Genomic DNA, 12,951 nt, shown 5'->3' with positions numbered 1-12,951 from the left:
GCCAATGCAACTGCAGAGCTGTACCTGGTGTCTGCCGAGTCCACCACCGGCCACCAGTTGGAGCTCTCAACTGGTAACACAAGTGCCCAGATCTCTGAGTTCATCTGTAGTCAGCAGTACTATGTGACTGTGATCGCGGTTGAACAGATGTGTAGGAGCCGTGCCAGCAATGTTTTAGTTCTGCAAACAGGTTTGGAGCCACATACAAAACCATATTTTTAATTATCACAATAACTCTGTTACTCTTGTTGAACAGCTTAAAATGGATATTTCTATGTCTTTTTTAGAGCCTTGCATTCCAGTGTCTGTCTTTGGCTTTATGGATTGCATCTCCAACATTGCCACAGTGTCTTGGGAACCAGTTGATGGTGCAGAATACTATACAGCAACTGTGCAAGGTCCAGATGGGCCATTGGGAACATGCATGTCTTGGTCAGTGAGCTGTGGCATGCCCAAACTGTCCTGTGGCGAATCATACAATGTTTCAGTGATTGCCTCCAGTCGCCAGTGTAACTCAACGCCCAGTGCACTTAGTACTTTTAACACAGGTAATTATCCGTTTCAGCACAGATATTTTATTGATAACACTCTCAGCACAGCTATTTCACTGAAAACACCCTCAGCACAGCAATTTTATTGTTTTATTTATCAGTCACTGCACAGGTATTTTACTACAATTAGTTACGGCATAGGTATTTTTCTGTAATTTGTCTCGGCACATGTATTTTACTGTAATCAGTGTCACCACATGCATTTGACTGTAATCAGTGTAAGAACATGTATTTCTCTGTAATCAGTGTCAGCACAGGTATTTTACTGTTAACATTCTCAGCACAGATGTTTTACTGTTAACACCATCAGCACAGCTATCATCCTGTAATCAGTCTCTGCACAGGTATTTTAATGCAATTAGTCTGAGCACAGTTGATTAGAATCTGCACATATATTTGACTGTAAACAGTCTCAGCAGGGGTATTTTTCTATAATTAGTGTCAACACAGGTATTTTACTGTAAACAGTCTCAGCAGAGGTTTTTGTCTGTAATTAGTCTCAACACAGGTATTTTACTGTAAACCATCTCAGCAGGGGTATTTTGCTGTGATTTGCTGTTTCTTACAAAATAACGACATACACAAAAAATTTCAGTCAGGCTTTAGAACGCATCATAGCACTGAAACTGCACTCGTTAAAATTACAAACGACCTGCTTATAGCATCAGATAAAGGTAACATCTCACTCCTGGTCCTGCTTGACCTTAGTGCTGCGTTCGATACCGTAGACCATAACATACTTCTAGATCGTTTATACAATTACAGGTCCTTCTCAAAAAATTAGCATATTGTGATAAAGTTCATTATTTTCCATAATGTAATGATACAAATTTAACTTTCATATATTTTAGATTCATTGCACACCAACTGAAATATTTCAGGTCTTTTATTGTTTTAATACTGATGATTTTGGCATACAGCTCATGAAAACCCAAATCCCAAAAGATTTGCATATTTCATAAAAGAAAAGTGTTTTTAATACAAAAAAAGTCAACCTTCAAATAATTATGTTCAGTTATGCACTCAATACTTGGTCGGGGATCCTTTTGCAGAAATGACTGCTTCAATGCGGCGTGGCATGGAGACAATCAGCCTGTGGCACTGCTGAGGTGTTATGGAGGCCCAGGATGCTTCGATAGTGGCCTTAAGCTCATCCAGAGTGTTGGGTCTTGCGTCTCTCAACTGTCTCTTCACAATATCCCACAGATTCTCTATGGGGTTCAGGTCAAGAGAGCTGGCAGGCCAACTGAGCACAGTAATACCATGATCACTAAACCATTTACCAGTGGTTTTGGCACTGTGAGCAGGTGCCAGGTCGTGCTGAAAAATGAAATCTTCATCTCCATAAAGCTTTTCAGCAGATGGAAGCATGAAGTGCTCCAAAATCTCCTGATAGCTAGCTGCATTGACCCTGCCCTTGATAAAACACAGTGGACCAACACCAGCAGCTGACATGGCACCCCAGACCATCACTGACTGTGGGTACTTGACACTGGACTTCAGGCATTTTGGAATTTCCTTCTCCCCAGTCTTCCTCCAGACTCTGGCACCTTGATTTCCAAATGACATGCAAAATTTGAGCAACAGTCCAGTGCTGCTTCTCTGTAGCCCAGGTCAGGCGCTTCTGCCGCTGTTTCTGGTTCAAAAGTGGCTTGACCTGGGGAATGCGGCACCTGTAGCCCATTTCCTCCACACGCCTGTGCACGGTGGCTCTGGATGTTTCTACTCCAGACTCAGTCCACTGCTTCCGCAGGTCCCCCAAGGTCTGGAATCAGTCCTTCTCCACAATCTTCCTCAGGGTCCGGTCACCTCTTCTCTTGTGCAGTGTTTTTTGCCACACTTTTTCCTTCCCACAGACTTCCCAGTGAGGTGCCTTGATACAGCACTCTGGGAACAGCCTATTCGTTCAGAAATCTCTTTCTGTGTTTTAGCCTCTTGCTTGAGGGTGTCAATGATGGCCTTCTGGACAGCAGTCAGGTCGGCAGTCTTACCCATATACATGCTGCCCCTCAGAAACATTATTAAAAAACATGGAATTAGCTTCCATTGCTATGCAGATGATACTCAGCTATATATCTCATCAAGACCAGATGATTCTTCCCAGCTATCCAAATTTGCAGAGTGTATTGTAGGTATAAAATATTGGATGACCAGTTATTTCCTTCTTTTAAATTCTAATAAAACAGAAATATTACTTATCGGACCAAAGACACGCAAACCGAATACTTCTGATTATAAACTGCAAGTTGAAGGATGTACTGTTACTCCAACTAATACTGTAAAAGATCTAGGCGTTATATTAGACAGCAACCTGTCATTTCGAAATCACATCTCAAATGTCACAAAAAACTCCCTTTTTCCACCTAAGAAATGTTGCCAAGTTACGAAATATTCTATGTGTTGCTGACGCGGAGAAGCTTATTCATGCATTTATGACCTCAAGACTTCACTACTGTAATGCACTACTTAGTGGTTGTCCTGCATCATCAATAAACAAACTACAGTTAGTTCAGAATGCAGCTGCCAGAGTTCTAACCAGGTCCTGAAAATACGATCACATAACCCCAATTTGATCAACCCTTCACTGGCTACCCATTAAGTATCGTATTTACTTTAAAGTTCTTTTAATCACTTATAAAGCCTTAAAGGGTTTAGCCCCTACCTACCTAACAGAGCTTCTATCACACTACAACCCATCACGCTCTCTAAGATCTCAAAACTTTTGATAACACCTAGAATAACTAAATCCACCAAAGGGGGGTCGAGCTTTCTCATACGCAGCACCTAAACTCTGGAATAGCCTTCCTGATATTATTCGAGGATCAGACACACTCGCCCAATTTAAATCTAGACTAAAGACGCATCTTTTCAGCCAAGCATTCATTTTATGCAACATATGCTAAATAAACCACCAGGAGAAGCTGACATTAGATATTATTTACTAGAATAATTTAATTTACTATATAAAACACAATGTAGCGTGTTTTACCCTTTTTGGGGGTTTTTATTTTTTTTTTCCCCTGTAAAGCTGCTTTGGAACAATGCAAATTGTGAAAAGCGCTATATAAATAAAGTTGAATTGAATTAGTCTCGGCACAGTATTTTACTGTAAAACAGTCTTTACAGCTGAGGTATTTCACTGTAATCAGTCTCAGCATTATTGTTGATGACACAAGGATTTGTATGGATTTGTTGAATTAAGCTGTCTGACTCTCTTTTACAGTGCCCTGTGTTCCTACGGATGTGTCTGTGGTGATGGACTGTGACACTGCGGAAGCACATGTGTCATGGAACGCAAGCAATGGGGCAATGTACTACACTGCTTATGCCTGGAGCCCAACATTTGATTTCTTGTCCTGTACCAGCAATGGTCCAGTTACAAATTGCATTCTGAGTAATCTCACATGTGGAGATGATTACACTGTCCAGGTGGTTGCTGATGGTCACGAATGCTCCAGTCTGCCTAGTCAGGCAGCACACTTCCGCACAGGTCTGGTTCAGTTGCCATATCTTGGGTCACATTTCCCCCCCAAATCTTCTAAATGCTATTAAACTGAAACCCATTAAAGCCAGTCAGATATTTAGCATTGTGATTACTGTATTAATAATTGTTTTGAGGATTTCTATGTGGCCGGTGCCTAATTTGAGTAAATTATGTCGACATGTGATACCAGGTCAGGTGGCCATAGGATGTGGGGTGAAATATTACCTACACATGTTTTAGTAAGGTTAATCTTTTAGTTAGGTTCATCTTTTAGTAAGGTTCATCTTTTAGGTTTTAAATGTATACTACTCTGTCATGTCTACGGATACATACTTTGGATACGAGAGACTGCATAAATACTTACATGGTTTTGTTTTATGTAGTTCCCTGTGCACCAGTAATAAGAGTCACACACTTGGATTGCAACACTAGCTCTATACAGCTGCAGTGGACTCAGATTGAGGGCTCAATCTCATACACTGCTGAAGCCAGCACGCCTGGAGGTCTGATCTCTAACTGCTCCAGCAACAACACTCACTGTGAACTGAGAGGACTGACTTGTGGACAGACATACAGTGTTAGAATGATCTCATACGATGGAGTTTGTCACAGCACAGAAAGAACCGCCCTGCATGTGGCATCTGGTAAGAAATCAAAAATAGATAATCATTTTTCATATTTCTTCTAGGACATAGACAGGATGCTGATCTATGTTACATCATTTGATGGATTGAAATTTTTATTACAAAATGACTTAAATCATCTCATTTAAAAATCGTTTAAAAACATTTTCAAAGAATTTCGATTTTATTACCGCTCTCACTGTCTTTTGCTCTCTCTCATTGGGTTCAAACAGTACCCTGTCCACCTCAGGACGTGGAGTCAACTTTAGTCTGTTCTTCAAACTCTGCACATGTGCAGTGGCACACCAATGGAGGGGCGGAGTCATATGAGGTGCAAGCCGTTAGCACAGACGGCCATTTGACAGGATGTGACAGCACAAATACTTCTTGTGTTGTCTCTAACCTCATTTGTGGCTCCATATATGACATCAGCGTGATTGCCATTGACCATAATTGTAATGTTTCAAGGAGTACAATCACAAGACTGCATTCAGGTAGGTGATTCCTAAATGAATTTGTGAGATTGTTACCTGCCTTATGTAGTTATGAAAATTACCTTCTAATTTACTCAACCTCCTGCAATCTCAGATGAACATGACACTTTCTTTTTTATTTACTTCATTTCTTATTTTATATTTAAATGTTTAGGGTAGTTGCCATATACAGTACGTCTTTCTTTCAAGAAATGTACATTTTGCTTTTTTCATATACGGTAACCATATGCATTGTAGACTTCCTTAGTGTTTGCTCATTCTTTTCATAACATATTTAAATGTGTTATTTATAGAATAATAAACTACTTTAGAGAATTTATCCTAAGTAGCAAAAACAGATGAGCTGTTGTTTTGGTTATAGGTTTCTCAAGTTTGTTTAAATCAAATGTCCATTTCCGTTTTTTCCCCAGCCCCATGTGTTCCTGACCAGCCTGAGGCAAACCTAAACTGCGGATCAGGTGTGATTGATGTGTCCTGGCAGCCTAGCAGAGGAGCTGTTGTTTACACTGCTGTTGCCCAGGGCAACGGAGGCTTTGCATCAACATGCAGCAGCAACAGCACTGTATGCGAGTTCCCTGACCTACTGTGTGGACTCACCTACAGCATCAGTGTGACAGCGTCAGACAATGTGTGTACCAGCGCACAGAGTCACAGTGTACTGTTGGACACAGGTAAGATGACTGGACGCACACAATTCACATTTTAACTTGAGTCCCCATGGTCACAAAATAACAATCTCCAATTTTATGATCAGTTCCTTGTCAGCCACAAGGAATAGTTGGTGAAATGGAATGTGGAAGTCACATGGGGGTTGTGTCCTGGAAACACGAAACTGCAATTGTTTCCTACCTCGTGCATGCATCCAGTTCATATGGGGATGAAATAAGATGGGACGGTCCCACCAACAGCTGCAGATTACCCAACATGCACTGCGGTCAAGCCTACAATGTCACAATAACTGCCCAGGACAGCCAATGTGACAGCCAAAGTGCCTTTTTAGAACTTCACTCAGGTACACTTGCAACATGTAGCACGGTCTGCTTGATATTCAAAATATAGTAAAGCTTACCATTAACACCTGATCTTTTCCCTCATCTTCCTCAGTTCCATGCCCACCCACGAATGTACAGGCCTCTCTCATTTGCCCGTCTAACTCTGCAGCTGTGACGTGGCAAAGTGCCAGCGGAGCTCTGTTGTACAAGGCTGTGGGCATCACTGTGGATGGGACCCACATGGTGTACTGCAATGGCAGCGAGACCCACTGTAAGCTAAAGGATCTGCTCTGTGGAAGGACGTATAACGTGTCCTCGCTGTCCACGGACCACATGTGCAGCAGTGAAGAGACCGCATTCACACAAGTCCATACTGGTGAGTGGCACAAATCAAAAGGGCACACCAGGATGGTGAAGCAGGTCATTTAAACCCATTTTTTAAATCAATAACATGTCAGTTTAATGTACAAAAATTACTTTGTTGACAAAAACATGGTCGTAAAAGGGTTAAGCCAAGTGCGAGAGTTTTCTACAATATTTTCTGTCTCTTTGTAGCCCCCTGTCCTCCTGAGGCTGTAGATGTACAGATGGACTGCTCCTCTGGTGTCTTGACTGTCACATGGGCAGCCAATCCAGATGCAGAATCATTCCATGTGAGAGCGACCAGAGGTGGAGATTCCCTATCATGTAATTCTACTGCCACCAGCTGTTCCATCAGGGGTTTGCCATGTGGAAGCTCATATTCTGTCACTGTAACAGCTGGTAGGGATGGCTGTGAGAGCCAGCCCAGCACAGCTGTCAGTGTGTCCTCAGGTAACCTTTACGGCAACACAGTATTAACTCGATATCTAATATTTAAATTTAAGGGATGACAACTATGAGTCATACATATACAGAGGGATGACTTTCAGAGTGTTGGGTTACACTTAATTTTACAGTGCCTTTGTTACAGTGTAATTACACATTTAAGTACTGAGCAATAAAAATTAAAACATGTACTTACTGTACTAGGTTTAGGGTGATGTAATTATGCATAATTTATAGTAAAAACAATAGTAAGTACATGTAACGTGTAACAAGGGCACCGTAAAATAAAGTTAACACGTTAATGTGTCTGCAGCTCCTTGTGTTCCCGAGGGAGAGACAGGAAATCTGGACTGTGTTACAAACTCGGCCTGGGTGTCGTGGTTACAAGCAAATGGGGCGGAGTCTTACTTCGTGCTGGCAGTGGACAGGGACGGGGCCAATTCTAGCTGCTCCACTACAGCCCAGCACTGCAACGTTCCTGACTTGCTCTGTGGAGCCACGTACACCTTCCATGTGACTGCTGTTAATTCATTCTGCCGCAGCGGACCCAGTAACACCTTCCAAATTCAGACAGGTGCAAACACAAAACCATTAAGCGATCCCTCAGAACACCTAAGCAACACCCCGGCCACTGCCTAGTAGCTTCCAGAACACCCTAGCAACCACCTAGAAATCTTCAATAACCAACTAGCATCTTCTTAGCAACCACTCAGAACACCCCAGCAACCATCTAACATTATTTAAGCAATCGTGCCGAACACATTGTCAAATGACAGTACGCCTGCAACAAGAACACTTTAGCAACTATCTAGCATTCACACACAGCATGTTGGTCAGGCAGAGTGTTTTTATACTATACAGGGTTTGTATACTTCAGAAATTAAACTTCCGCTTTCTGTTTATCCTGCAGCTCCGTGTGCTCTCACCTCCATCACTGCAGACACAGACTGTAACAGCAGCCAAATAAAAGTCAACTGGCAGTTGAACGAAGGCTCTTCCTTGTATGTGGCCACAGCAGAAGGTCATGACCAAAGCATCCTGGTGTGCAACAGCACAGGCACTTCCTGTGACCTCACTGGAGTGAAGTGTGGAATGCAGTATACCATTTTAGTCTCTGGCTCCTCCGACAAATGCAGCAGTATGCGGAGCCCTCCTCACAAGATGAACACAGGTGGACTATTTCAAAACTATTAAAACTGGTCACAGGGATGTATAATGTAGTCATGCAGAATATGTGCTTTATAATTATTAATAGACAGCCAATATGCTAATAATAGACACACTTATACGCAACTAATTAATAGTGAGAATTGGCCCCAATAGTTACCCCAACAACAAATGATACACAAATATTTAAGTCTGCCACACTGAATTTATTCACACGGTAACATGACAAACAATACACCAAAGCATGTAGAAATAAATAAGGACTGACTATGTGTACATGTACAATTTAGATATTCTTCATTTCGTTAGGGTTGAGGATTACGGTTAGATCTCACAATTTAAATTCAGTTCAAGCTGTTTTCTACGTTCTATTGTGCTGGAATTGAGAGCTAGTGGGGATTTTATGAAAACATAGCCATTGAAAATGACATCTAGCCATACTCTTGTATGCATACTCATGCAACCTCTCCATTTACACGCAGCCCCCTGTGTTCCTCAAAATGTGTCGCTGGAGCCATTGTGCGATTCAAGTGGGATGAAGGCATCATGGTCCCACTCTGTGGTTGCTGAGTCATACTCTCTCGTGGCCGTGGGCGGAGACGGGGATGTCCGCACGTGCACAAGCACCACCAACAACTGCACCATGTCCCACCTGCACTGTGGGCAGCTTTACAACGTTAGTATAACTGCTTTGGCCGGAAACTGCGTCAGCCTGGCCAGCCAGCAGGTCACCTTCCACACGGGTGAGACTATGAATAACTGTTTATTAAAAGTACAAACAACAAAACATGCAACCTAAACATGTGAAAAAGTTCCTGGTGTGAACGAGCCTTGAAGTTGTTTGGCAACAGGCAACCAATTATTAATAATATGTACTGTATTTCCCATCCAGTGCCCTGTGAAGTGGACTTTAGTGTGGCCGTGCAGTGTAATACCAGGACAGCCACACTCTCATGGGCCAAGAACCATGAATCTCTGAAGTACTTTGCAGTGGCCCAAACAGATGATGGGTATACACTTCACTGTGACACCACTGGTACTTCCTGTACCATCCAGGGATTGATTTGTGGGACCGTGTATAACTTCAGTGCACAGGCCTCAGATGGGACCTGTAACGGCTCGCTCAGTGTGCCAGTACAGCGGGGCGCAGGTACTCAACATTACATTTGAGAACGCTTTTTAGTTAACTAGCTTACTTTCTGAGGTATAAATGTGGCAGACAAAGTTTGGGCTGTTTTGCTGTACATCAACAAAAAAACATTTTTAAAAGCCTTTAAAATGCTTTTTAACCCTCTGTTCATTCTCCTGTAGTCCCTTGTCCTCCTGCCAACGTGAAGAAGAGGACCCATCTGATGGGCATCGCAACTCTACTCATGACCTCATGGAGTTCTGTCAGCTGTCCTAATGTCAGCTATCTGGTGCAGGTGACTGGAAATATTCAGAACAACCCTCAGGTGCTGATGGAAGTGTCATCCTATTGGACAGACCGCAACTTCTTTGAGTTTCCTGTGCCTTGTAGCACCTCTTACAATGTGGATATCCTTGCGCAAAATTCAGCCGGCACCAGCGAACCATCTCAGGCCATTAATGGTATCACAGGTAACAAGAAGCATTACTGGAAACAACATTTACTGGAGCCACCAGCTGTGTGTGTGTTACTTAAACTTGGTTAAAGCGTAACTCTACATATTTAAAGAAGCCTCTTCTATTAAATACAAAACAGACTGGAAGAAATCCATAAGTTCTTGTTTTACATGGCACACTTCGATCCTCTGTAGACATATTACCTTTCATTAACTAAACATAGTAGTGAACAAATTACTTTCTGACACAAACTCGTTCTAATGTAAATCAATGTCATTTATTTTGCTTTTTTTGTATATTTATTCATTAATACTTATTCATTTGAACTCCAGTTCTTGAGTATAATTTACCCACCTTTTATTTGCATAAAATACCTATCGTGTTATTAAGTAGTATTGTATTTATTGAAAACGTATTTTGCCATTATTATGTGAGTAAGAAGACGTTTGAATTTAGAACAAATCTAAATTTATGCCATCTCAACACAACGTCTGCTCACTGATTTAAAGGATTTGGGATTTGAAATCTTACAATTTATTGTGTGTGTTCTGCCTTAAGAACAAATGGTGCAACCAAATAAAAAACAGAGATAGTACCAACCAGAGCCGTTGAGAAAGAGAGTTGTGACAACGAAAGTTTAAAATGTTTGCGTGTCATGTGATTCATGGAGCCTTCAGATATTTCCAGGAAGTAATGTTTTCTCTATAAATGCTTTATTTCTTTCATTTTTATTCATTAAATGAGTCAAATAAGTTTAAATAAGTAAAAAGTTGTTCTGTTTAGCCGCAAGCTCCATGCGTTACTAGTAACGCTAGGGAATTATTGAGAGCCTCCATGAATCGCCATTGCTGTGAAAAAACTGTTCAATAGGAGCCAACGGAGCTTGAGCACCAGAGACGCAACTCTCCCTCTCAATGACTCTGGTACAAACTAGCCAGGACAGGTCGATATTAAGCCACTAGCATTGACTTGACATTACAAGAAGAACTTACGAAGAGTTGGCATAACCCTACCCGGGACGGACATTTTAATCAAATATGTACAGTATGTAATGGTGGATAAAGCTTTGCTCATTTTCTACAATTACCACAAAACACACAAATTCTGATATTTTTTTATCCGTCCCTGTTTCTCCTTTTCAGTTCCCTGTCCTCCAATGGATGTCACTTTCACAGGTGATAATCTCTCAGCCACAGTGGCGTGGACGTCCTCAGCTCTCAGTACAGAATACACTGTGTACAAACTGAGCTCTGAAGGCAGGGTTCCAGTCTGCCGCACATCAGACCTCAGCTGTCAGGTGTCTGGCCTGCTGGCTTCTTATGTTGCTGTGACAGCCAGGAACAGTGCAGGAGAGAGCATTGTCTCTAGAGTACTTACTGGTAAGAAAATAACAAACTGTGGGTTATTTTATTGACAACCTGGTTCACCTAAATGAGAACCTTGCTTGATTTGCAAATGAGGGATCTGAAATAATTGTAGGCTATCTCTTATTTTCTACCAGATAGAACTTATGTTGTATTAAGCAATTAACTTTCATAAGAATGCTAATTTTTTTAAAAAATCTAGCAAACCCTTTTTTATAAAATCTGGGTAAATAGAAAAAAAAATATTTAAATCTTTTTCAGGCCAAAATCGACGAAAAAGAGATTTAAGAGGAGCCAAGATGTTAGCAGGAATGACCCTTGGTAAGACATGATACACACATTATTGTAATTATGAGCTGATAGAAATGATTTTGTACGCATATGTTTCCATATTAACGTATTTAATATTACATATAAAAAGTAATTATAAACGTTTTTAACACGATTATAAGAAAATCAACAACATAAAAATTTTGTCACCTTAAATAAGTGCCAGTTTTGGCCACTAGGGGCTAACAGAATCAGGGCTCTACAAGTTGAGCTACAGGAACGCAAATAACTGTTTTTATTTATTTTATTTGCAATGAAATATAATCCAGACATGTTCCTGATGGGTTGCATAAGATTCACCCAGAGGCAAAAAAATGTATTTTAACCGAGCAACATTATGTCAATGTGGTATATTAAATGCCGTTACCTCTGCAGATGAGCTGTCCGTCCCTGAAGTGAGGGTTGCGCATGGCGAGGGGCTGTCCGTGCTGGTCGAGTGGTCTCCTGTGAGGGGGGCCATGTCCTACACAATGATTTTGAGTGAAGACACCCCGCCTCAAGTTATGAAAGAGGTTCTGTACATCTATGATCAGACTTCTGCAGTTCTACGTGACCTTAAACCTGCCACGCGCTACTGTGTCATCCTGTCTGCCAAAAACTCCAACAACCAAAGCGCCTATTCCAAGCCTGTGTGTGACACCACTGGGGTCTCTGGATAAAGTCACGTCCTCCAGCATAAACTGTACTGGAATGTAGATACAAAGCCAACAGTTACGGGTTCTGATATAGTGTCTTCCTCTCATTTCTTTCATCATCAGTACTGGGATTGGGGTATTAGAGGCAATTGAGCAGAATCAGCTCATTTGACAAAATTGAAATTTGCAGAAAAATATCATAATTTTTTTTTGGATAATCTGAACTGATTATGTTTGCTTAAATGATACTTCATGATGAACCTAATCAAAACTGAAATAATTATTTAGATTTTTATAATGGGATATCTTATATATAATCATTTCTATTGATTGAAATCAAAATTTTATGAAATTGTTAAGGAAAATACTTAAGAGTTTGTAGCAGATTTGATTTCATGTCCGTGGTAACATTAGAAACATTTTTTAAATAAAGTTTTATATTTCTCATAAAAAAGAATGACATTTTCTGTAATCAGGTAATGATAACTTCAATTGTTTTATTCAAGAATGTTTGTAGTTAGAAGAAATAAACTGTTAAATTATCAAGCATATATTTTAAAGCTATATTTCGTGTCTGATGTACTACAAATAGCTCTCTGAGCGATTTGCAATAATAGTTTTATGTGTAAAGCCATATGAATGAAGAAAAGTCTGTGAATGAAAACTATATGTGGTTCAAATGAAGAGCCAAGCAATGTACTTATCTTGGACTTTGCTTTTTCCGTCTTCTTGATTAAATGATCAAATAACAATCTTACAAAGTTGATAAGAGCTCACATGTGGCACGCCTCATTTATATTATGTATATGTATTTATTTACTTACTTGTTTATTTTTAAGTAACTTGTGTTATTTGATAGTTTGGACGATATTTATTATTTTTGAATGTGAGAACGGAAATATTTTTGATAGATGAAGTAA

At 40.6% G+C, this 12,951-nt stretch overlaps 1 protein-coding gene across 1 annotated transcript; it reads left to right on the top strand.

The window, feature by feature from the left end:
• Nucleotides 1–2,118: 2,118 nt before the first annotated feature.
• fndc7b (fibronectin type III domain containing 7b) lies at nt 2,119–12,804 on the top strand (the record flags this gene model as incomplete). Its single annotated transcript, XM_079478297.1, has 15 exons — nt 2,119–2,314; nt 3,775–4,041; nt 4,434–4,679; nt 5,563–5,823; nt 5,907–6,164; nt 6,257–6,520; nt 6,700–6,957; nt 7,265–7,525; nt 7,862–8,122; nt 8,601–8,861; nt 9,011–9,268; nt 9,430–9,717; nt 10,845–11,081; nt 11,328–11,387; nt 11,772–12,804. The coding sequence occupies 15 exons, from the start codon at nt 2,119–2,121 to the stop codon at nt 12,053–12,055; spliced, it is 3,660 nt and encodes a 1,219-aa protein (XP_079334423.1). The 3' UTR covers nt 12,056–12,804.
• Nucleotides 12,805–12,951: the final 147 nt, after the last annotated feature.

This window comes from Barbatula barbatula, assembly GCF_947034865.1.
Source record: "Barbatula barbatula genome assembly, chromosome: 17".
In the NCBI taxonomy this organism is placed as follows: domain Eukaryota; kingdom Metazoa; phylum Chordata; class Actinopteri; order Cypriniformes; family Nemacheilidae; genus Barbatula; species Barbatula barbatula.
This window is presented reverse-complemented; position numbering and strand designations above follow the sequence as displayed.